Source organism: Aethalodelphis obliquidens, unplaced genomic scaffold (assembly GCF_003676395.1).
Source record: "Aethalodelphis obliquidens isolate GAN/ISIS:26980383/991018 unplaced genomic scaffold, ASM367639v1 scaffold89, whole genome shotgun sequence".
NCBI classification, from domain to species: Eukaryota; Metazoa; Chordata; class Mammalia; order Artiodactyla; family Delphinidae; genus Aethalodelphis; species Aethalodelphis obliquidens.
In genome coordinates this window covers 5,095,243-5,120,351 of record NW_020838033.1, presented here as the reverse complement: position 1 = coordinate 5,120,351, position 25,109 = coordinate 5,095,243, and the positions used below count along the sequence as shown (strand labels likewise).

At 46.4% G+C, this 25,109-nt stretch overlaps 2 protein-coding genes across 2 annotated transcripts; both read left to right on the top strand.

Annotated features, from left to right (window-relative positions):
* The first annotated feature begins 22 nt into the window (after positions 1-22).
* LOC113613770 (keratin, type I cuticular Ha8-like) lies at positions 23-9,482 on the top strand. The gene is given in 7 exon segments (XM_027094727.1): positions 23-1,568; positions 1,571-1,854; positions 3,428-3,514; positions 4,748-4,906; positions 5,219-5,365; positions 5,725-5,930; positions 6,578-9,482. Coding segments are annotated over 7 exon segments (1,311 nt in total). The 5' UTR covers positions 23-1,267; the 3' UTR covers positions 6,705-9,482.
* Positions 9,483-14,615: 5,133 nt separating this feature from the next.
* LOC113613766 (keratin, type I microfibrillar 48 kDa, component 8C-1-like) lies at positions 14,616-18,513 on the top strand. Its single transcript, XM_027094725.1, has 7 exons — positions 14,616-15,016; positions 15,221-15,303; positions 15,641-15,797; positions 16,829-16,990; positions 17,075-17,200; positions 17,372-17,592; positions 18,247-18,513. Exons 1-7 carry the CDS (start codon positions 14,669-14,671, stop codon positions 18,398-18,400), a joined length of 1,251 nt encoding a protein of 416 aa, XP_026950526.1. The 5' UTR covers positions 14,616-14,668; the 3' UTR covers positions 18,401-18,513.
* The last annotated feature ends 6,596 nt before the right edge of the window (positions 18,514-25,109 follow it).

The following is a 25,109-nucleotide window of genomic DNA, read 5'->3' as shown; positions in this document are numbered from 1 at the left end:
CCCTGCTTTGGCAGGCGGACTCTCAACCACTGCGCCACCAGGGAAGCCCCTTGTTTATCTCTTAATTTCAACTTCTTGCCCAGTTTCTGAGCCTTTTAATTCTTCTTAATTCTGGCAATGACACAGTTGTTCTGTTGGGGGCTAGGGTAGGGGATTGGGTGGAAGTCAAGTTGAATAAGAATAGGCTTTGGAGTGGAAGGAAACAGATACCGAGAACGGCTTTGACACTTTATAATTGGCTTGAGCCAAGAAAAATGACTTCACATCTCTGGTCCTCAAAACCTTATTTATTTATTTTTGTAAAATTAAGATAAGAATACCCACTTTATACGGTGTAGGAAGGATATAGACAATATGGTTGATAAATCCCCTACACACATGATAGGTGCTCCTAACACACATGATAGGTGCTCCTATCATAACAGACTTTAGAATCGAGGAAGTAAGGCAGGAAGAGGGGTTGCAGTGACTCTGATAATACAAATCTTTTGAGTTTCATGGTCAAGTTCTTAGATGATATTCCAAAAGATTATTGTTCAGTGTTGTTTGTTATTGGCTTCTTGAGCTCTCTGTTTTTGGTCTGGATCAGGCATGGTCTTCAGAGTCACCCTCATACTGATGAGTTTCTTAGACACTATTTAAGACACCCATGGCTACCCAAGTTATTGTGCTTCCTGATGGACAGGAACGTAACCAACTGTGTGTCAGGTATGAGCCTGGCATATAGGATGTGCCAGGAGATGTGCTGAATGAATGGACTTCATAGTCTTTTTGCCCCTTAAAATGAGACCAAAAGGCAAACAACTGAAGAAAGAAGAAATACAGAACTTCTTGTTAATCAAGAAGCCTATAACATCTACTAAGAATCAATTTCTTCCCTGGGTCGGGAAGGCTGGTTGAGTTTTCACCCAGGTCAATGCCACTGTAGTCATAGAAGTTTGTCTCTCTTGCTGCTCCAAAGACCAACAGGAATAGTCATGCCTTCTGTGTGGACACATCAACAAGGAGGCCAACCCCAGTCAAAGCACAAACATCTGATGGCTGAAAGGACTTCTGTTCTTTTAAAATAATAAAAAGCTTCTGACTTCCCACCCACAGCCAACCTGATATCAGAGAGCCAAGAGGCACCTCAGATTCTTCAACATTCCTTTAATGAGATAAGGAACTCCTAATGGTAAACTCAACAGCTGAGTAGCAGGATGATGGCGCAACAGGAGGTAGAGAATCAAGCAGGGAGGTCAAAGCATGGAGACCACACCCACCTGGGATGGGGTTTAAAAGGGCCGGGAGGGAAGAGGGTTGTCAGATTCAGTGGCTTAGCCTTCCCAGCGGCTCTGAACCTCCTGTGCATCCTCAGCTCACCATAACTTCCTCCTACATCAGCTCATCCCACTGCCTGGGCTGCACCAACACTCCTGGAGCAAGAAACATCTGTGTCTCCTCCACTGACATTAGAGACTAGCCTGGGGCAGAGGTCAACAATGCCCCCCTATGTCTCTCAGCCACTCTGGCACACGCCAACCGAATCCCAGTGGGAACAACCCCTCTGGGCTGACCCAGCCTCTGTCTGCCCACAGCTGCAATGCCGCCTGCCCCTTGCTGGGGACCTGCCACATTCCTGGCAACATCGGAATCTGCAGGACCTATGGTGAAGGCTCCCTTAACAGCCATGAGAAGGAGACCATGCAGTTCCCGAATGACCAGCCGGCCAGCTACCTGGAGAAAGTGCGCCACCTGGAGCGGGACAACATGGAGCTGGAGACCCAGATCCAAGAGTCGAGCGAATGCCATGAGGCCACCATGTGTCTGGACTATCAGAGCCACTTCTGCACTATCGAGGAGCTGCAGCAGAAAGTGAGGTTTGCGATGCTCTCGATCAGAGGTTGGCAAGCAACAGTCCCTAGGCCAAATTCAGCCTCCTGCTTGACTTTGTAACTAAAGTTGTATTGGTACGCAGCCACGCTCACTCACTGACGTATTGTCTGTGACCGCTTTTGTGCTACAACAGCAGAGTCGAGTAGTCATGACAGAGATTCATGGTCTGCAAAGCCTGAAAGATTTACTATCTGGCCCTGTACAGAAAAAGTTGACTGACCCTGCACTAAATGTTCAGGGCCTGGATTGGCAGTGGAATCAGCCACAGATAAAATTATTTTTAATTGAAGTATAGTTGACTTACAGTGTTGTGTTAATTTCTGCGGAACAGCAAAGTGAATCACTTATACATATGTATGCAAATTCTTTTTTATATTCTTTTCCATTATGGTTTATCCCAGGATATTGAATACAGTTTCCTGTGCTATACGGTAGGACCATGTTTTGTTTATCCAGTCTATATATAATAGTTTGTATCTGCTAACCCCAAACTTGTGGGAAGAGAATCTCTTGAGTGAAGGTGAATGTGAATGTGAAAAGGATGAGATGTAGGATTTGATTCCCCAGGATTCTGAGTTTATGCTTTCTGAGCTTCAGTGCTTACAATTCCTAAATTGTAGTTGCAAAAAACAGTGTAACCTAAGTTCTGGTGCAGCAAAAGGGGTCAGGGGAGTATGTTCTAATGTCCTTTATGAGCCAGTATATATCCATTCAGTAATATTGGTCTCTTATGTATATCTGCTGTCCCCTTTGGTTATAATGCAATACTTCTTAAGAGACTTCATCTTAGTTTTGGAGACAGAAAGACAAAGAATATCAGAATAAGGGCCATGACTCCAAAAAAGATGTTAAAAAAAAAAAAAAGACTAAGGCAAAAACCAAAATTAAATTGGGTTTCCCTGGTGGCGCAGTTGTTGAGAGTCCACCTGCCGATGCAGGGGACGCAGGTTTGTGCCCTGGTCCGGGAGGATCCCACATGCCGTGAAGGGGCTGGGCCTGTGAGCCATGGCCGCTGAGCCTGCGCATCTGGAGCCTGTGCTCCGCAACGGGAGAGATCACAACAGTGAGAGGCCCGTGTACCCCAAAAAAAAAAAAAAAAACAAAAAAAGGACTAAGGGCCATGGAGCTATGGCTAGATTCAGGGAAGACCTTTGAGGAGGTTGACCAACCAGTGAAAGGGACTTACTAAGAATGGATCCCACCTTATCTGCAAGTGTAATAACCAGCCCATTGTTCTGTGGCTTAGATTCCACAGCTTGTTTATACCAGGTTAAGCATCATATCTAGCAAAATAAAATTAAGTCTTTGCTATATGTTCAGTTTGCTACTACCTTCCATCTCTTGCTTCTTTGGGCTCTATACCTTCACCTTTTGCCACGCATCCTCTTGCATGTGCCCCTCCTGTACCACACCAGCATAGCTCACATGTTTGGGAGTTCGTGTTGTCCAAGAGGATGTTGTAGTTTGAACCCAGCCAATGGTGCTTCCTTTGACTGAGGCCATAGATGGCTCTGGGAACGAGCAAATCCCTGAGTGTACTTTCTTTTCCCAGATCCTGTGCGTCAAATCTGAGAACAAGCAGCTGGTCGTGCAAATAGACAATGCCAAGCTGACTGCTGATGACAATAGGACCAAGTGGGTTGGGGTACCACACTTGGGGGAGGGGCCAGATGTCTACCTGGACTTCTCTCTCGTGAGGCACTTGGTATAGGAGATGTAATCGACCGAGATCCCAAACCCACAGTTACAGCAGGAGTCAACAGAGGGCATTAAGCCCAAGGTCTTGAGAAAACACCCCTGGCGACCTGCAGTTGTTTAACTTTTATAATTTACAACCTGATTTGGAACGCATCCTCCACTTGATTCTATGTAAGAAGAACTGGGTGAAGTGGGCAGGGCAGTGATGGCATCTCCTTCGTGAGGATGCAGAGGCTCAGAGCCCTAATGGCACTTGCCAGAAGTTGCACGGCGTCGAGCGGTAGAACCAGAACTTGGCCCCGCATTTCCTACCCCGAGGTCATTTCATGCGAAACTCCGCTGCCTTGGTAAAGGATGTGTTTCCACACTGCAGCTCGACCAATTTGTGAGCACTAATTATTCATGACAGAAATCATGGTCCACAGCCTACAGTGGAGGCATGTGAAGGTCAAAGGGTTTATACTCCCTAGAGGGTCCAATGTAGGAGCAGGGAAGGACATTATATATTTGTTGTTCTTGTTGTTGTTTTTTGCGGTACACGGGCCTCTCACTGCTGTGGCCTCTCCTGTTGTGGACCACAGGCTCTGGACGCGCAGGCTCAGCGGCCATGGCTCACGGGCCCAGCCGCTCCGCGGCACGTGGGATCTTCCCAGACCAGGGCACGAACCCATGTCCCCTGCATCGGCAGGTGGACTCTCAACCACTGCGCCACCAGGGAAGCCCAGGACATTACATTTTATTGTCTCTTTTCTGGGCACTGTGGACGCCTCACTCCTCCAGAGTTAAGGAAGCCGTTTCCTTTCTCTCATTCTGCCAGTTTGGCTTCTAACCTGGGAGAGAATCCAGGGTCCATCTCAGCTGGGGGTGTGGAAGAGGACGGTTTACAGTGGGCACACCTGGCTGCCCTGTAGCCTCCCCTTTGGCCATCTGCCCACGAGGGCAGCGTTGACCCCGGTCCATCCTGGTATCCTCAGTACCGGCCACTCTGCCTGGTTGTCTTAGGTGCTTTGTATTGAATGAGTGGGGATCACCCTGCTGTTTCTGTGAGTGCACGACACAGGAAACGCCAACTCACAACTGGAGGGCAGAGGGAAGGCCAGCAAGGCATGCTGTAGGGTGTGTCCTGGGGCCCCTCTGCTCTCTAACCCCAACTCCTGTGCCTGCCCTGGTGAAGGTAACAGACGGAGCACTTGCTCTGCCAGCTGGGGAGGGGGCCGATGTCTGTGGGCTGCACAGGGTGCTGGACGACCTCACACGCGCCAAGGCTGACCTGGGGGCCCAGCTGGAGCCCCTGAAGGAGGAGCTGCTCTGCCTCAAGAAGAACAACGAGCAGGTGCGGGGCCCTTTGTGTGACACGTGGAGACGTCCTGGGGGTGAACTCAGGCTCCTTTGGAGGAAGCAGTGAGGCTCTTCCTCCTGCTTGGGTGGAAGCTCGTGCCTCGCTGTTAAGCCTTGAAGGGGAGCTCTGGCTTTCCGTGGGACCTTGCCCACTGAAAGGCTCTGGAAGCTGCTATGCTGACGCAGGCAGCACCTCATCCTCAGAGGAGGGCAGGGAAATCGCTGGAGGGGATGGGAAGTGGGAGGTGAGGCTTTGAGTAGAGGGCAGTGGGGGCCCCATGTATGGGACATCCTCCTATGTCCACAGGGAGTCCACGCTCTGAAGTGTCAGCTGGGGGACCAGCTCCGGACTGAGCTGGACGTGGTGCCCGCTGTGGATCTGGGCGGGGTGCTGGAGGAGATGCGGTGCCCGTACGAGGCCCTGGAGGTAGAGCTGCAGGCTCAGCTCATGCTGGTGAGTTCCTTTGTGGGCATGGAAGACTCAGCTGGGCTCCCGCTTCCCATGGGCAATTCCCAGGTTCGGTACATGCGTCACTTAGATACAGACCAGGGACCCAGCTTTAACCTGATTCCTCACCTTTGCAAGAACACTCTCGTAGATGGGGACGCAAGAACATTCATGTGGTGAGGGAGGTTCTGCAAACGTCTCCTAAGGTCTACGAGGAAGAGTCACAGAGCGTTGCTAGTTGTCACAGCTGAGGACTGGATTTTTCTTGGGGCCTGGCAATGGCTTGGGGTGTCATAGTCTTTCTGAAGAGACTGAGGACAGGGTCGATGACTGTTAACCTCTTTCCCTCTTTCTTTGGTCTGCAGAACTGGCTGTGTGAATCCGGGGCCCGCTTCGGCACTGAGCTGGCCCAGATGCAGTGCCTCATCAGCGATGTGGAGGCTCAGCTGTCGGAGATCCGGGCTGACCTGGAGCGGCAGAGCCAGGAGTACCAGGTGCTACTGGACGTCAAGGCCTGGCTGGAGGGTGAGATCGCCACATGTTGGAACCTTCTTGAGACTGAGGACTGTAAGTATGTAGCCTGATGTTGTTTGTGTCAATATCGTGTGTAAAAGCAGAGACGTCTTATTAGGAATGACTCAAAAGGAGGCGAGGCATTGCAGACCCCACCTCTGGGGACAAACTTGCTACCCAGTAAGCCTGGTGGGCTGCCTGGACGTGGAGGAGGGTGTGCAGGGCCTCTGCAGCTCATGCCGTCCATTGTGTGGCCCATGTTATGCTCCCAGGTGCTAGTCACTCCCACAGGGGCTAAAATACTGAGGGCTCTGTGCATTTAGGTTTTGCTAAATTCTCTCTGGAATATTCCAGGAGCTTTTAAAAATATTGCATGGGGCGGTGGTATCTATTCTCTCATTTTAGTTCCTCAGTAACGCTGTGACAAAGGTAGGACAGATAGTACACCCCTGTGAGAAATAAGGGACAGGACCAGGGGCTGTGTTTAAATGAAGAGAGTGGCCGGCCACCGGCTTTGCACACAGGCGCTCTGAGCTCTGGCCGCAGCCTCACTGTGAATTCCGGGCAAGTCACTCCCCTCTCTAGGCCTAGAGGGACCTCTACCGTCTAAGCCCCCTTTTCTCTTCCAATTCTAAAGTGCCTATTTATTTTGGATTTTCATGCACTTCTCATGCCAATATTTAAGCACCTTTTTTTCTTCTGCAGACTCCCCTGCACCATGTGCGCGACCCTAGCCTCCAGCACCTGTGCGGCCCCTGCAGCCTGTACCCACTGCTCTCCCTGCCTTTTCGGGCCTTCTCGGGCCTCCTGTGGGCCTTGCTCATCGCCTTGATGCTGAATTACTCCTCAGCCAGAGATGCCAGAAAATGGGAGATGTCTGTAGTCGCTTGGCTTCAACCCCCAGTCCTGCCATCGGAGGCCTTTCTTCCCCAGCCAGCCTGGGGGAGACTGAAGCCAGGCAGTGCTTCTCTGTTGACGGGCTTTCCAGCCCGGTAGCTCAGCCCTGGCCCCTGGATTTGTGCTTCCTCTCTCCAGGATGTCCTGACTGCTCCATTTTCTCTCTTCTGCTGCCTCCTGATCTCTCTGAGATGGGGAGGGTAACCTCGCTTTTATTTTGCTAATAAACTTTACTTCTGCAGCATAAGGAGTCCAGTGCCTGCTGGTCTGTTTCTCCATCCAGACCATGATGCAACCGTTCCTGTAGAAGCAGGGGCTGTGGCTCACTCACCAGAGTGGTTCTGGAAGATGGCAAAGCCAGTGAGGACCACGGTTAAAAGTGGAACTGCAGCAAGATGGCACAGATGAGGGATACCCAGCTCTGGACCTGACCAAGCCTGTTTAAGCCAGATTCACAGAGCTTTTAAAATACAGACTCGTTCAGACTAAATAAAGTCCCCCTTTAATCTGGATGAAGCCATCGCAAGGCCCCGTGTCGGGGCTTTATAGACACGGTGACACAGGGTCCCACAAAAACCCTGCAGAGAGGGAGCGGCTGTTACTATTTTCAGCTGTTTGCTGAATCAAGGCTCGAACCCCAGTTTCTCTGAAGTAGATCCGAAGTCCATACTTTGAAAGCTTTGAAGGGGCAAAACATTAAACATGAGAAGGTTTAGGGTGGTTGTTCTAAAAGTGTGGTCCTCCATCCAGTAGTACCAACATCCCCTGGGAACATGCTGGAAATGCAGATTCTTGGGCCCCACCCCAGACTTCAGTCTGTTTCATCGAGGCTTCCAGGTGATTCCATGCACACTCAAGTTTAAGAATCACCGTGTAAGGGGGGTTTATTTGTGAAGTAAGATCCCGACTGGCCAGACCCACTGCAGAAGGGATGGGCCTCACTCTCCTGATCTCATGGGTGAGGAACTCTTTATCCCATTGAGATAGTGCTGAACATGTTAAATTGCTGAGCCGGTGACACCCTCAGTCTAGAAAAGGTCAATCAAACTCACCCACCCCAATCTCCCCCACAGGCTCCACTGGCAAGTCCTTCAGCAGCCGCCCAGCTTGGAACTTGCAGCCAACAGCCACGTGAACGAGAAGCTCCATGTTTAGGCAGCCACGGATGAGAAGAGCATGTCTTCAGAACCCAGCATTAGAGCTGACCAAGCAGTGAGTTCCCCATCACTGGAGGCATTCAAGGAGGGCCTTTATAACCACCTGGTGGGGACGTTGAGAAGGTCGCTCAGGCAGCTGATGGAGCTGGATAAGATGGTCGTAGGGGTCTTCTAGCCTCCAAATTCGATGACTCCCTTCTTTCTAGGTCTTATTAATCAGTGAAACTATAAGTGGAGCTAACACACTGACTCCAGCAGCTCGTTCTTGTCTTCCTTCTCTACTCCGTGAACTCTCTGAATCAGAGTAGCTTGCTGAGAAATTTACAAAGTCCAGCTGATGGTTGTTGAGTCCAGCCCGTCCTGATGCGGGAGTGACAACAGTCCCAAGTCCCAGGGGTGGAGAGAGCTTAAGCCAGGCCTCGGTTGCTGTACCTCCAGCTGCTCTCAAGCCCAGAATCCTACCTGTTGGCCACCGTCTGTGTAGACAGGACTGATTTGCTTAAGAGGAAGCTCTTCCATCATAGGAAGCTCTGGAAGGTCAGAGGCTGTCTACCCTTTCCTCCCTTCCCTTCCACTGTGCCTCTGCTCTTTTTCCCAAGCGTAAAGGTGTCTGGGTACAGGTGATGCATCCCTAAGGTACCTACCCAAGAGTAGGTCCCAATAAGAAAGAGCAATCTTGATCAGTCTTAATTTAGCACCTGGCCCAAACACCGTCACCTCTTCCTTTGTACTTAAACAGCTCCTTTCATTCAACGAGTTCAAAGCTGTCTAACAAAATAAAGCCATTTATTCTTGCACCAGCATGTTCTTCCCATGTAAGGAGAGGGAGAGAAGGTGAGTCATTCGGTGATGCAGGGATTCTTCTCGTGACATGAAATGAGTCAGTGGGGCCCCAAGATGATTGTTTCTTAAGTTCATAGCCAATGCCCTGACCGTCATCTATAATTAAAACATTAGCTTTGATGAGACATTGCTTGCGTGTGTGTGCGTGTATGTGTGAAGTGGTTTGGGTTCCTGGGAAGAAATGCTGAGTAAAGGGGATGATTATGCTTGGGGACGTACCATCATGACCATCATCACTACCGTCACCGCCACCGCAACTATCCTGTTCATCATCATCACCATCACCATCATCGTCATCATCACCAGCATCAGCACCACGTAGCTTCATCATCATTGCCATGGACACTCCCATTCATCGGGCTCTTACTATGAGCCAGGCGCTGATCTAAGTTAGGGATGAGTTTATATACATACACTCATTTCATCTTTACAGCAATCTGATGAAGCCAAGGTTATTGTTATCTCCATTTTGCAGATGAGGAATCAAGGCTCAGAAAAGTTAAGTAACGTGCCCAGTTCACACAGCTACTAGATGGGGAAGCCAGGGTTCAGATCCAGGTAGTCTGCCTCTAGCAGGTGTTCTTTCAACCACTGTGCTTTACAGAGGCCAAGTCTCAGACTGTGTCAGTAGGATGACAGAACCATAATCACCCCAACGTTTTGATTCTTTTTCCTTGCATGAAATAAGAGAGTGTTTATGCCAGAGAATTCTTTCACGTCTGAGAATTTATGCCATAAAGGGTGGTGCAAAGAATGAACGTTCTATGGTATCTGAAAATAGCATGAGGACCCTGGCAATTAAAAAAAAAATCTCAATAATATTATATTTTATTTATTTATTTTTTAACATCTTTATTGGAGTATAATTGCTTTACAATGTTGTCTTAGCTTCTGCTGTATAACAAAGTGAATCAGCTATATGCGCACGTATATCCCCATATCCCCTCCCTCTTAAGCCTCCCTCCCACCCTCCCTATCCCACCCCTCTAGGTGGTCACTAAGCACCGAGCTGATCTCCCCGTGCTATGCGGCTGCTTCCCACTAGCTAGCTATTTTACGTTTGGTAATGTATATATGTCAATGGACCCTGGCAATTTTCATGGTGGGGAATCACCAAAGAAGGCCAGTCCACCCTCTGTCATTACTATGACCACTTTGTCCATTGAGGAAGAGAAGAAGACAAACAGAACCCCTTACGTGTGTTCATCATTTCACCATTTACAAAGCCCTTTCATATGTGTTATCCAGTTTGAGCCCCTCACCCCCAAACCCTGAGAGAGACAGAACAGACTTCACAATCCCCATTTTGCAGCGGAAAAAGTTCAAGGTTAGGGAGGTGAAATGAACTCCGCCCCCCCAGTCTTACAGCTGGTCTCACTCAAGCCCAAGTCTTCTCATTCCCGGCCCGTTGCCCTTTACCTGCACCAAATTGCTAAGGACTTTGCTGGATAACACTTCCTGTTCAGACCCGCTCTCCAAGGCTGGCGTGAGGTAGTTGAGACGGATTTTGCAGGGCCCGGGAATCTCCTCCAGGATAATCTTTCTGGTGTTTCCTCCCACCCTGCAATGTCCTCCCCACCCAACCACATAGCAGGCTGAGCTTCTGGCCTTTGGTTATCTCCTGGCCTTCCTCAGCAGAGGCACCCCCTTTAGCCTAGTTTTTGTACCCAAATCTCCCTTATCTCCCTGACCCCTTCTCCCACCCCTGGTTTTCGGATATCCTAAACATGTGCCTTGGTCATTCACATTGGCTCCAAGGCCCTCCACCAAGATCCCTCTACCCCCATTAGCTCTCTCTGATCCTGAGGGTGGAGGACTGTGTCTACTCACCAGCAGGGTCACGTGTCACCTCCGTTTCTCTCCACTAGTCTCATTCCCTTTTCTAGAAAGAGGAAACTCTTTCACTTGCTTGACTTAGCATTGCCTCTTTTCTTTCTGCCGCCCCACACCCCAACCCTGGAAGCCTCTTTCACCTGCTTTGAAACTCACCTTAATGACCACAGATCCTACGGGGATGCTGCAGGGCCACCACCCTGTGGACTCCAAGGCAGCAAGAACCAGTATCAAAGTAGCTCATTACAGGTTTGGTTGAAGAAAAGATTCTTAGAGGGATTAGGATTCTAATGAGATCAGTTGTTCAAATCCTACCTCTGAGTCACCTAGAGAGTGGAATCACGAATAAATCTCCTTTGGGGGACAGGGAGATAATCTGAAATCTCATCCCTCATCTCCTGGCTGAGAATCATGAACTGGGTTGAAATGGCCTGACTGGAGTTTGGGGCAGGGATGGGTGTGGGAAAAATGGGAGGAGGGGAAGGAAGGAATTATTTTTCTTCAGAGGGGAGATGAAGGGCTCAATTATATTACTTTGCGTTAGAGTTGGTCCACAAGGCTGTCTGCTCAGCAAGACTGAGAGCATGTCATCTTCCTCTCCCCCACCAGCATCCCCCTCCCCCCCATCCCCCATCCCCCGTCCTGCAGTCCTGGAACTATGCCAGGCGCTTGGTAGAAATTCAACAAATGATTGCTGTCCTTAATGTCATATATACAGTTTTCTAATTACATTAAACACAAACATATTTCCAAACAACCATCTCACACCTTTTAAATATCTCACTTCCTTATCTTCTTGTTATTTCTCATATATTTTGGAGACCCATTTGAGCCTGAGTTATTCATAAACATATAATCTACTAAGGGAACTGTGATTCTTCTGTTTCAATTTTGTCCCATGCCCAGCATGGAGAAGTTGCTCATTAGATGTATTCTGAAAAAACTGAACTAAATAAAAAAGTGGATTTGCTAGTCCCTTGTCTGCTCAGTTTCTCTCTGAATGAATCAAATTTGCAATTATTTCAATTAAGAAATAAGAGAGTGCATGAAGTCTACTCCTAATATGTGCGGGGACATGGAGACCTTATAACCCCATGGTCCCATCTTCCCCACTAATTCAAGAAGCAAATTGACTCAAGCCTATTGATCGTCTGAAAACATTGCAAGAAAGAAGCTAGATTTACAAGGGATGGTAGCATTATGTTTACTTACCAGCCATTTCATCTGCTGTCTTGCTCCTGAATTCTTGGGCCATTCACCTTCTGCAGGGAGAAAAGGTATCTCCAGAGAAGCCGGCAGGTGACAAGTGTAACCTGTTCTTTGCTGCGTCTTCTGTGTGGTTGCCGATTGGCCGTGACCTGAGGCCGTGCTGGCCAGACTACCCCTGTTCCTTTCTTCCTCTCTCCTCCCCACACTCTTATCATCCAGGAACAGGTAGCAGTGCCTCTTTGTAACGTTTTGCATCCTGGGTGTAGACAGCAGTGCATTTCTCAGCCACGAACACATCTCAGACTGGATTGTGGAGGTAATGCTCTGGTCTGGACATCTTGGAACAACGCCATTTCTGTCTGAGGCCTCAGAAGCTGTGGTCCCACGTCTGTAGATCTTTTCTGAGTCTTCATTTACATCTTGCAGAACACTCCGCAGGGGGAACCGCTCTTCTGTGCATCTATTCAGGGTGTCCTGGTTACGTCTCAGCTTTGCACCTGCAGCTTCCCTCACTTGAGGATGGGCTAGCTTCGTCTGATCAGCACGGCCTGGCGAGCTCCCGAGGATCCCTTCCAGGCTTCTTCCTTGCCTCTTCTTCGTATTATCTCTCTTATTAAACACACCTCTCCCTGTTTCCATCTCTCCCCGTTTCTCTGCTCTCTCTGCATTGTATGCAAAGTCTCTTTTTGCTTTTTTGTCGACCCAATCCTTGAATCTTCTCATACTTAGAACCTAAACATTCTCCTTTGCTTAAAGCCTCCATGTTGCTACACTGGCCAATCAGTAGATAAGACCGAAGAGCTTGGAGGACGTTGCTGGTATTTAGTCTGTGCTCCCTGGGTGGGGAGGAAGGACTGCGGAAACCGCGACTTGCTGGAAAGCCAGTGCTTTGGAGCAGCAGGCCGACAAGAGCTGGGAAGCAGGAGGCCTGTGCTGTTCCCTAGGAGCGAATGCCCATCAGTCTGATTCCCAGGGTCTTTTCCATTTGTCCCAAGCCCGGATGAGTGAGACAGGAGCTCCTAGTCTCGCGTCCTTTCTCCGGGAAGTCTCAGTGATGCCTGCCCACCTATTTCTCCCCCTTTAATTGCCTTGGAGGAAAACAAAGAGACTTTGATTTTATTATAAGCCTGGAGCTTTTGGTCTGAATGGCGTTATAATAAGCAGCGATAATGGTGTTGGAAAGGGTGGATGAAGGACCTTTCATCCAAGACTTAAACAGAGCACCACGTGAATACTATCATGAAAGCTTAATGGGGAGAAGGACTCCAATAAGTTGTCAATAAAACTGTCTATGGCAGGCAGCCAAAGCCGCAGCGGCGTTTGGGGTGCGGCTCCCCAGGGTGCAGGTGGTACCTGGTGGTGCCTATAATTATGCAACTTCTGTATGTTCAGAACTTTGGTCACCCCTTCCTCAGACCTTCTGGTGCCTTCCTTCACCTCCCAAATCAACCCTAAACGACTCCAAGCTTGCCTTGCAAAATCCCCTGCCTAAGCCGTGTCTCCTCATTTTCTCTCCAGGGTGCCCAGGTCCTTGGATTCAATGACATGACCGCCACCCCGCCCCACCCCTTGGTATTTTTCAACCTTTGGTTCTTAAACCAGATTGCATGTAACACAGTAAGGCTGATGGTGGGAGTCTAGGAGAGGATACGGGGCATCTTCCTGGTGTGTCGATTATACTTGGAGGATTGGGCGAAAGGTTAGAAAGTCTAACCGGGAATTTTAAAACATTTTATGTTAAAGCCAACACGATGTTTTCATGCTCGAGGAGGCTCCTTTGGGCTATCTCCTGACTTTTCCAGTTACCGCTCACTTTGTTCTAATGCTATGGCTACCTCATTGGAAAAGCTTGGCAAGCACGGCCTTACTCCTTTCTCACACCTGCCTCCTGATACTTTCCTTAGATAGTTTCAATGCATTTGTCCGGATCTCTCAGCTTGCATTTTTTCAGCCTTCTTTCTAAATGATCTCTTCTTTCAGAATCTTCCTTGTTCTCAAACTAATTATCAAAGCCTCTATCTTTAAAATTCCTCTCCAGTCCTTTTAAAAACTTTTTATTTATTAAAAAATTAGTTTTTATTGGAGTATAGTTGATATACAGTGTTGTGTTAGTTTCTGCTCTACAGCAAAGTGACTCTCATACGTATACATACACATGTATGTTATACGTACACATATATCCACTCTTTTTTTACATTCTTTTCCCATTACAGTCCTTTTAAGTGATAGGCAGGTAACATTATACAAACAGCTGTCCATCCTTCTTGGCCATGGCCCAAGTCAATCCTTATCCAGCTCAAGTCTTCAAGGCTTGGGGTGCTAAATCATTGAAGGATTCTCCTCTCAAAGCAGACGGAAAGGGAGTCTACTGCTGCCCCTTAATGCAACTTGTTCCTTGATTCAATCTTGGTCCCTCCCTGGAAATGCCAGGTGTGTCAGGAGATGAGTCTGTCTGATCATGGTTTTACCAGATCACGTGACACAAAAGAATGTCATTAGATGGACTAACTCCCAATTAACAAGGGCAGATACTTGGGCTAGGCCGTGTGGCCTCTTTGAAGGTCTACCGCAGGACTCTGATTTCAGGGGTGCCTAGCCTGAAGAGGAGTCCTGACTTAACAAGAAGCCAAGTAAAAACATTTATGGGACAAGGGACTCTTCTGAGGAAGACCAATAACAGATTGAAGGGAAGCGCATTTGAAAAGCAGTGAAGAAGTAAAAAGAAAAAAGACATTACATACTGTGTCCACACCCTCTGGGGATGGGGTATAAATGCTCCCCAGACGCAGGAGACTCCAAAGCTCCTTGGAGAACTTGGACTCTGTCTTCCGCCGGTCACCTCACTCCCTCCATCACCATGCCTTACAGCCGCTCCCTGCCCAGCCTGAGCTGCAGCTCCAGCTGCTTCTCCTGGCCCTGCGTGCCCCGCAGCTGCCACGGCTCCACCCTGCCCTGGTCCTGCAACATCCCTGTCAACGTGGGCAACAGCGGCTGCCTCTGTGAGGGCTCCTTCAACGGCAACGAGAAGGAGACCATGCAGTTCCTGAACGGCCGGCTGGCCAGCTACCTGGAGAAGGTGCGCCAGCTGGAGCGGGACAACGCAGAGCTGGAGAGCCGCATCCGGGAGCAGAGCCAGCAACAAGATCCCCTTGTGTGCCCCGACTACCAGTCCCGCTTCCGGACCATCGAGGATCTCCAGCAGAAGGTGAGGGGCCTTGTTGTCATCTCTAAGCAGGGCAAGTTTGCTAGTATTCTCAATCTGTGGGAGAGAACTGTGTTTCTTGCATCTATGCCATCGTGATTCTTTCTTCCTCCTTTTATCTTCAAAATGGCTTTTTAAGCATTTTTAAAGAAGTCGATGGTTTCATATTTATTTTCAGTCCTCACTTAGCAACCTCTCATTCCCCAGATCCTTTGCACCAAGGCAGAGAACACTAGGCTGGTAGTGCAGATTGACAATGCCAAGCTGGCCGCAGATGGCTTCAGGACCAAGTGAGTTGTTCAGAATTTACACGGGTCCGCTTCTTTTGTTCAATCTCTAGTGAAGGAAAAGGGGTTTCCATAGCTTACCGAACAGTAGTTCAATCCATCAGTTGCGAAGGATTCTGCAGACGATTGGGGGGAACCAAGAAAGAAGCCACAAAAGTGGATGAGGACTCAAATCAATTTTTGAATCAATATTGGGTCTTGACTGAGCCTCCAGAACCCTCTGCCTCTTGGGTCTACTCATTGCCGAAAGAGGGAAGAAGACGTGAATGGGTTTATCCAAGATCATTCTTGTCAGTCTTCAAGGTCTACCAGGTACTGCTCTGACCCTGTCCTTGTGCAGGTATGAGATGGAGCTGGGCTTGCGGCAGCTGGTGGAGTCGGACATAAATGACCTGCGTAGGATCCTGGATGAGCTGACCCTGTGCAAGTCCGACCTGGAGGTCCAGGTGGAGTCCTTGAAGGAGGAGCTGCTCTGCCTCAAGAGCAACCACGAGGAGGTGAGACCAGAAATGAGAAATGAAGAAACCTGACTCAGCTTCAGGCTGAGGGTGGCTTTAGTGATTTGGGGTGGCAGAATCAGGAATAAGAATCTTTTAAATTTCCTTCAAAAACACCAAAACTTCAGGATAAAAGAAAACATTGAGAGATGAAACCTATCCATGTTCCCAGATAAGCTGTCTTTCACTCAGAACTGGTACCTCACTTGAGTTTCCTAGGGCACCTCCATGGGCTTGTGATTGGTTACTGAGCTGTGGGAGGAGTCCCCGCATTGCTTGTGATTGGTTACTGAGTTGTGGGAGGAGTCCCAGCATTGCTCTGATCATGCCATGCAAAGCCATTTCTCTTTCCCCTCAAAGCCAAAATATCAATCCTGGTGAACTGGAGTCTTCACTTTTTCAAAGTCTTGATGACGAATGATCTGGGGTTCCTTCTCTCTCCTGGGAGGGGCCATGCCAAGATCTTACTGGATGGCAAAAATGCTGTGATATACAATCTGAAATTATACAGCCAATTCTTTTTCTTATGAGGTCATCTGCAGACAGTCTGCAAACTGGGAAAGTTGGGCATTCATCCATCCTTGAGTTGCCCCCAAGCAAATCCTTGGGAATTTTTTTTTTTTTTGCGGTACACGGGCCTCTCACTGTTGTGGCCTCTCCCGTTACAGAGCAACAGGCTCTGGACGCGCAGGCTCAGCGGCCATGGCTCACGGGCGCAGCCGCTCCGCGGCATGTGGGATCTTCCCGGACCGGGGCACGAACCCGTGTCCCCTGCATCAGCAGGCGGACTCTCAACCACTGCGCCACCAGGGAAGCCCGGGAATTTTTTTGAATCCAAGTGCCATGACACAGTCATGGTGGGAAGGAGCTGAACACATGGAACGCAGACCACTTTGCCTTCTGTTGTCATAGCTGCTCCACTAAAAGTCTTTTCCGAGGAAATAGACAAACAGGACTTTGACAAGCAGTGCCATTCCTTTGGGTCCACTTTTTATTGAGGATAGTCACTCTTGCATTTTCTACATCCACAGGAAGCCAACTCCCTGCGGAGACAGCTTGGAGAACGCCTTAATGTGGAGGTGGATGCCGTCCCCACCGTGGACCTGAACAATGTGCTCAACGAGACCAGGTCTCACTACGAGGCCCTGGTGGAGAGCAACCGCAGGGACGTGCAGGAATGGTTCACCAGGCAGGTGGGCCTCTCAGCACGTGGCCGCTCAGGCCCCTCGGCCCCTCAGACAGGGTCTGATCCTGCCTTCTCCCCTTTGGTGTTTCAGACCGAGGAGCTGAACGGGCAGGTGGTGTCCAGCTTGGAGCAGCTGCAGTCCTACCAGGCGGAGATCACTGAGCAGAGACGCACAGTCCATGCTCTGGAGGTGGAGCTGCAGACCCAGCACAACCTGGTGGGTATCGTTCAGACTCCTGGTGAGAAGGGGAGGTCGGGGAGTCAGAGGCACCGGGCTGGCCTTTGGGCCATCCTCTCCTTAACTCTTGGAGCTTGTGACTTCTTTGCATCCTGTGGAGAAGCCCTTTCAGGAGCAGCTCTGTGACCTTCCTTACCTTCCGCACGACAGAGAGACTCTCTGGAGAACACCCTGACGGAGGTGGAGGCCCGCTACAGCGCCCAGCTGGCCCAGGTTCAGTGCCTGATCAGCAACGTGGAGTCCCAGCTGGCGGAGATCAGGAGGGACCTGGAGCGGCAGAACCAGGAGTACCGGGTGCTGCTGGATGTCCGGGCCCGGCTGGAGTGTGAGATCAACACGTACCGGGGGCTGCTGGAGAGCGAGGACTGCAAGTGAGTACTCAGCTGCCGGTGTTTGGCGAAGCTATGCACATATAGGCGTACTTCTCAGTTGGACTCCAGGCAAAGATTGCATACCCTGGAGAGGAAATTATGCCTTCACACCAGACATGCTCAAACGGAACTCAGAAAACAATGTGGCTATCATTAAAACATAAAGTGGCAGGAACTGTGTGATGTACAAACTGAAATTGCACAGTCAACTCTTTGCATTCTACTCTGATGACACTGATATGTGATCAGTGATATTTCTTACATCTTAACAATACCGTAATGTGTAGAAGTTACATTTCCACATGCTACCTTATCTGTCCTGTTACCATCAGGCAGGCAGAATCAGTATTCTCCTCATTCTATAGGTGAAGGGACTGGGGCCTGGAGAAGGTAAGTGACTTATCTAAGGTCACCAGCTAGGAATGGACGTTGCTGGGAGCTGAGACTGGAGTTTCTGAGCCTCTGTCCAGCACTTTGGACATGATATGACAGGGAGACCATTAGCATTGATAGTGAGCTTTGCAGCACGTGAGCCTGTGACCTTCTCTGTTACAGGTCAGGCCAAGTCCCAGAGAGCAGTCCACACTTGGGGTCTCTCTGGTGTATATTACAAGCCGCCCTCAATTCGCTTTCCATATCATTCTTTTTCTCCAGGCTGCTCTGCAACCCCTGCGCCACGACCAATGCATGTGGTAAGACCATCATGCCCTGCGACTCCAGTGCCTGCACCCCCTGTGCTCCTACTGCCCGCTTCTCGCCCTGTGTCCCCCGCCCCCACTGTGGGCCCTGCAACTCCTACACGTGCTAGAGTCCAGTGGTTGCCGGAGGAGCAAGGAGGCAGGGCCCAGTGTTCCAGAGCTTTGACCTGGCCCTGGTCCATTCCACCAAATGGGCCAGAAAACACAATTGCATGGCTGGAGCTGCCCCAGGGAGGTGGTCAAGAAACTCACCCAACCTACTCCAGATAATTCCCTGCCTACCCTTTCCTTCGTTGGAGACCGTTTCTTCTTAGCTAGCCCAGAGAACCCTCCCACGTGCCAGCAGTCTTCCCTTGTAACCTCCTAATAAACTTGATTTCCTTGGCAAAGCAGATGCCTTTCTCACTGGTATTCATTTGTCTCACCATGACCATCACTTGAGCACTTTATGAAAGGGCCACTTGAAAGCAGAGCCCTATAACAGCCTCACTCTTGGATATGAGAGCCTGGCAGGCAGATGGCTGGCCTGGCATCCTGACCCCACAGGTGAGGCAGGGAGGTAGGAGAGAGGGTAGGGCAGCTGCTGGGTTGCTCCATCTCCCTCTGGCCATTCCTGGATCTTCTTCCTCACCCCTCTTGACCAGGACATCTCCTAGAGCTGATTTTATCCAAATCTAAAGTGAGGAGGCATGAGCTGGGGGCTGGAAAGAGGCTCTGGAAAGCTCATCTTTTCCCAGCAGGAAGTTTTAGGTCCAGCACTGTATTATCTGGGTTACTGCTCATTCAGGCAGCCTCAGGACCGTGCGGCAAAGGGCCCATCTGGCTTGTGTACTGTGTCCAGGACTTCCTCCTTCCTTCTGATATCCTTCCTGGGGATCGTTAGCAGCCTGGGCTACAGCTGCTCACTTCCCCTCCCCGCATCTGGGGCTCAGAGAACCCACCAACTTTTCCTTTGATACTTCCGCCTTCCTCTATTCAATCCAACCAGTGTCTGTTGGCTACCTGCTCTGTGCAGACCCTGGATGGTGGGGAGGGGAGAGGCACATAATGAAAGACACGGTCCTGGCTGCAAGTTATTTATCGCCTCTACCCATCTCTAGAACTTTTTCATCATCTCAAACGGAAACTCTGGACTCATTAAACAATAACTCCCCAACCCCCGCTGCCCTGAGCCCCTGGTGACCTCTATTCTATTTTCTGTCTATATGAATTTGACTATTCTGGGTACCTTGTATAAAGAAATGGAATTGTATATTATTTGTCCTTCAGGGTCTGGCTTTTTTCATTGTATGACGTTTTCCAGGTTCATCCATGTTGGAGCATGTATCAGAATTTAGTTCTTTTCAAGATTTAATAATATTCCATTGTATGTATATAATGCATTTTGTTCGTTCATTCATCATTGATGGGTATTTCGGGGCGTCTCCACCTTTTGGTTATTGTGACATGCTGCTATCAACATGGGTGTACATACATCTTCTGTTCAAATCCCTGCTTTCAATTTGTGTGTGTGTGTGTGTGTGTTTATGAACCTAGATGTGGAGTTACTGAATCATATGGTAATTCTATGTTTAATGTTTTGAGTAACCTCCATACTGTTTTCCACTGTGGCTGAACCATTTAACATTCCCAAAAGCAATGTTCAAGGATTGCAATCTCTCCCCAATACTCATTTTCTGGTTTTTATTCTTTAAGTTGTAGGAGTTCTTTATAAATTCTGGATATGAATCCCTTATTAGGTATATGATTTGAGAATATTCTCCCATTCTGTGGGTTGCCTTTTCACTCTTTTCCTTTTGTTATCTGTGCTTTTGGTGTCATCACCAAGAAATCAGTGCCAAATCCAATGTCACGAAGATTTTCTCCTATGTTTTCTTCTAAGAGTTTTATCATTTTAGCTCTGATGTTTAGGTCTATGATCCATTTTGCAGAGAAACATCACTGAGATTTTTATAGAGATTGCATTGAATCTGTAGATGGCTTTGAGCAATATTGTTACCATAACAACATTAAATCTTCCAATCCATAAACATGGGATGTCTTTCCATTTACATACGTCTTCCTTAGTTTCTTTTGGCAATGTTTTGCAGTTTTTCAGTGTACAAGTCTTTTGCCTCCTTGGTTATGTTTATTCCTAAGTTTTTTATTCCTTTTGATGCTGTTGTAAATATAATTTTCCTTCTAATTTCTTTTTCAGATTGTTCATTGCTAGTGCATAGAAATGCAACTCCATACCTTGATTTTAACCCAGTGAGAGTAAATCCTTGATTAGAACTCTGTCAGACTTCTGACTTATAGAAATTTACAATAATACATTTTTGTTTTACGCCACTAAATTTGAGGTCATTTGTGATAGCAGGAATGGGAAACTAATATAGCTCACATCTACTGAACTCAACTATGGGTTAAGCAAAATACTAGGAGCTTATCTTAATTAATCTTACTAACAATGCTGCAAATTAAATCCATTTTACAGATGAGTAAACTGAGCCTTAGAAACATGCTTGAAATCATAGTTGGTTATTAGCAATTACGGGATTTGAACCATGTTCTCTCTATAGTTATACATAAGATATCACTATAAAGTATGGAGAATATTTAAAAAATTGGAGCAGAATGATACAATGACATGCTTCAAAGTTGTCTTCTACACACAGATTCCAGCTAATTTTTGGGAAATCTCTTTAGGACTTGGTTTTCCAGTCAATTATGAGTTGCAGTCATATAGAAGTGTTTTTTTTTTGTTTGTTTCTTTAACATCTTTATTAGAGTATAATTGCTTTACAAAGTGTGTTAGTTTCTACTTTATACCAAAGTGAATCAGCTATACAAATACATATATCCCCATATCTCCTCCCTCTTGTGTCTCCCTCCAACCCTCCCTATCCTACCCCTCTCGGTGGTCACAAAGTACCAAGCTGGTCTCCCTGTGCTATGCGGCTGCTTCCCACTAGCTATCTATTTTACATTTGGTAGCATATATAAGTCCATGCTACTCCCTCACTTCGTCCCAGCTTACCCTTCCCCCTCCCTGTGTCCTCAAGTCTATTTTCTACGTCTGCGTCTTTATTCCTGTCCTGCCCTTAGGTTCTTCAGAACATTTTTTTTTTCAGATTCCATATATATGTGTTAGCATATGGTATTTGTTTTTCTCTTTCTGACTTACTTCACTCTGTATGACAGACTCTAGGTCCATCCACCTCACTACAAATAACTCAATTTCATCTCTTTTTATGGCTGAGTAATATTCCATTGTATATATGTGTCACATCTTCTTTATCCATTCATCTGTCGATGGACACTTAGTTTGCTTCCATGTCCTGGCTATTGTAAATAGTACTGCAATGAACATTGTGGTACATGACTCTTTTTGAATTATGGTTTTCTCAGGGTATATACCCAGTAGCAGGATTGCTGGGTCATATGGTAGTTATATTTTTAGTTTTTTAAGGAATCTCCATACTGTTCTCCATAGTGGCTATATCAACTTACATTCTCACCAACAGTGCAAGAGGGTTCCCTTTTCTCCACACCCTCTCCAGCATTTATTGTTTGTAAACTTTTTGAGGATGGCCATTCTGACTGGTGTGAGGTGATACCTCATTGTAGTTTTGATTTGCATTTCTCTAATAATTAGTGATGTTAAGCATCCTTTCATGTATTTGTTGACAATCTGTATATCTTCTTTGGAGAAATGTCTATTTAGGTCTTCTGTCCATTTTTGGATTGGGTTGTGAGTTGTTTTGGTATTGAGCTGCATGAGCTGCTTGTAAATTTTGGAGATTAATCATTTGTCAGTTGCTTCATTTGCAAATATTTTCTCCCATTCTGAGGGTTGTCTTTTCATCTTGTTTATGGTTTCCTTTGCTGTGCAAAAGCTTTTAAGTTTCATTAGGTCCCATTTGTTTATTTTTGGTTTTATTTCCATTTCTCTAGGAGGTGGATCAAAAAGGATCTTGCTGTGATTTATGTCATAGAGTGTTCTGCCTATGTTTTCCTCTAAGAGTTTGATAGTGTCTGGCCTTACATTTAGGTCTTTAATCCATTTTGAGTTTATTTTTGTGTATGGTGTTAGGGAGTGTTCTAATTCCATTCTTTTACATGTAGCTGTCCAGTTTTCCCAGCACCACTTATTGAAGAGACTGTCTTTTCTCCAGTGTATATTCTTACCTCTTTTATCAAAAATATGGTGACCATAGGTGCATGGGTTTATCTCTGGGCTTTCTATCTTGTTCCATTGATCTATATTTCTGTTTTTGTGCCAGTACCATACTGTCTTGATTACTGTAGCTTGGTAGTATAGTCTGAAGTCCAGAAGCCTGATTCCTCTAGCTCCGTTTTTCTTTCTCAAGATTGCTTTGGCTATTTAGGGTCTTTTGTGTTTCCATACAAATTGTGCATTTTTTTTGTTCTAGTTCTGTGAAAAATTCCATTGGTAGTTTTATAAGGATTGCATTGAATCTGTTGATTGCTTTGAGTAGTATGGTCATTTTCACAATGTTGATTCCTCCAATCCAAGAACATGGTATATCTCTCCGTCAGTTTGTATAATCTTTAATTTCTTTCACCAGTGTCTTATAGTTTTCTGCATACAGGTCTTTTGTCTCCTTAGGTAGGTTTATTCCTAGGTATTTTATTCTTTTTGGTGCAGTGGTAAATGGGAGTGTTTCCTTAATTTCTCTTTCAGATTTTTCATCATTAGTGTATAGGATTGCAAGAGATTTCTGTGCATTAATTTTGGATCCTGCTACTCTACCAAATTGATTGATTAGCTCTAGTAGATTTCTGTAGCATCTTTAGGATTCTCTATGTATAGTATCATGTCATCTGCAAAGAGTGACAGCTTTACTTCTTCTTTTCTGATTTGGATTCCTTTTATTTCTTTTTCTTCTCTGATTGCTGTGGCTAAAACTTCCAAAACTATGTTGAATAATAGTGGTGAGAGTGGACATCCTTGTCTTGTTCCTGATCTTAGAGGAAATGGCTGCAGTTTTTCACCATTGAGAATGATGTTGGCTGTGGGTTTGTCATATATGGCCTTTATTATGTTGAGGTAAGCTCCCTCTATGTCTACTTTCTGGAGAGTTTTTTTTATCATAAATGGGTGTTTAATTTTGTCCAAAGCTTTTTCTGCATTTATTGAGATTATCATATGGTTTTTGTCCTTCAATTTGTTAATATGGTTTATCATATTGATTGATTTGCATATATTGAAGAATCCTTTCAGTCCTGTGATAAACCCCACTTGATCATGCTGTATGATCCTTTTAATGTGCTGTTGGATTCTGTTTGCTAGTATTTTGTTGAGGAATTTTGCATCTATGTTTATCAGTGATATTGGCCTGTAGTTTCCTTTTTTTCTGACATCTTTGGTTTTGGTATCAGGGTGATGGTGGCCTCATTGAATGAGTTTGGGAGTGTTCCTCTCTCTGCTATATTTTGGAAGAGTTTGAGAAGGATAGGTGTTAGCTCTTCTCTAAATGTTTGATAGAATTTGCCTGTGAATCCATCTGGTCCTGGGCTTTTGTTTTTTGGAAGATTTTTAATCACAGTTTCAATTTCAGTGTTTGTGATTGGTCTGTTTATATTTTCTATTTCTTCCTGGTTCAGTCTTGGAAGGTTGTGCTTTCCTTGAATTTGTCCATTTCCTTCAGGTTGTCCATTTTATTGGCATATAGTTGCTTGTAGTAATCTCTCATGATCCTTTGTATTTCTGCAGTGTCAGTTGTTACTTCTTTTTCATTTTTAATTCTGTTGATTTGTCTATTTTGAGTGAAGTCAAAGTGAAGAGTGAAGAGTGAAGTCTGTTTTGTCTGATATGAGAATTGCTACTCCAGCTTTCTTTTGATTTCCATTTGCATGGAATATCTTTTTTCATCTCCTCACTTTCAGTATGGACATTTTAATAATATTAATTCTTCTAGTCTATGAACACAGTATATCTTTCCATTTATTTGTGTCATCTTCAGTTTCTTTCATCAATGTCTTATAGTTTTCAGAGTGCAGGTCTTTCACCACTTTGATTAGATTTATTGCTACATATTTTTTTTTTTTGATGTAACTGTAAATGGGATTGTTTTCTTAATTTCTCTTTCCAATTGATCATTATTAGTGTATAGAAACATTATAGATTTTTTAAAAACATCTTTATTGAAGTATAATTGCTTTACAATGGTGTGTTAGTTTCTGCTTTATAACAAAGTGAATCAGCTATACATACACATACGTGCCCATATCTTCTCCCTCTTGCATCTCCCTCCCTCCCACCCTCCCCATCCTACACCTCCAGGCAGTCACAAAGCACCAAGCTGATCTCTGTGTATTAATTTTGTATTCTGCAACTTTACTGAATTCATTTATTCTAAATTTTTTTTGGTGTCATCTATAGGGTTTTCTATATATAGTATCATGTCTAATGCAAACCATGACAGTTTTCTTTCTTTCTTTCCAAGTTGAATTTGTTTTCTTTTCTTTTTGTCTTGTCTGATTGCTGTGACTAAGACTTCCAATAATATGTTGAATAAAAGTGGCAAGAGTAGGCATCCTTGTCTTTTTTCTGATCTTAGGGGAAATGTTTTCAGCTTTTCACCATTGAGTATGAGGTTAACTGTGGGTTTGTCATATATGGACTTTATTCTGTTGAGATATTTTCCCTCTATGTCTGCTTTGTTGAGAGTTTGTATCATAAATAGATGTTGAATTTTGTCAAAAGTTATTTCTGCATCTATGGAGATGATATATGATTTTTATTCTCCCTTTTGTTAATGTGGTGTAACACATTGGTTGATTTGTGGATATTGAAACATCCCTGCATCCCTG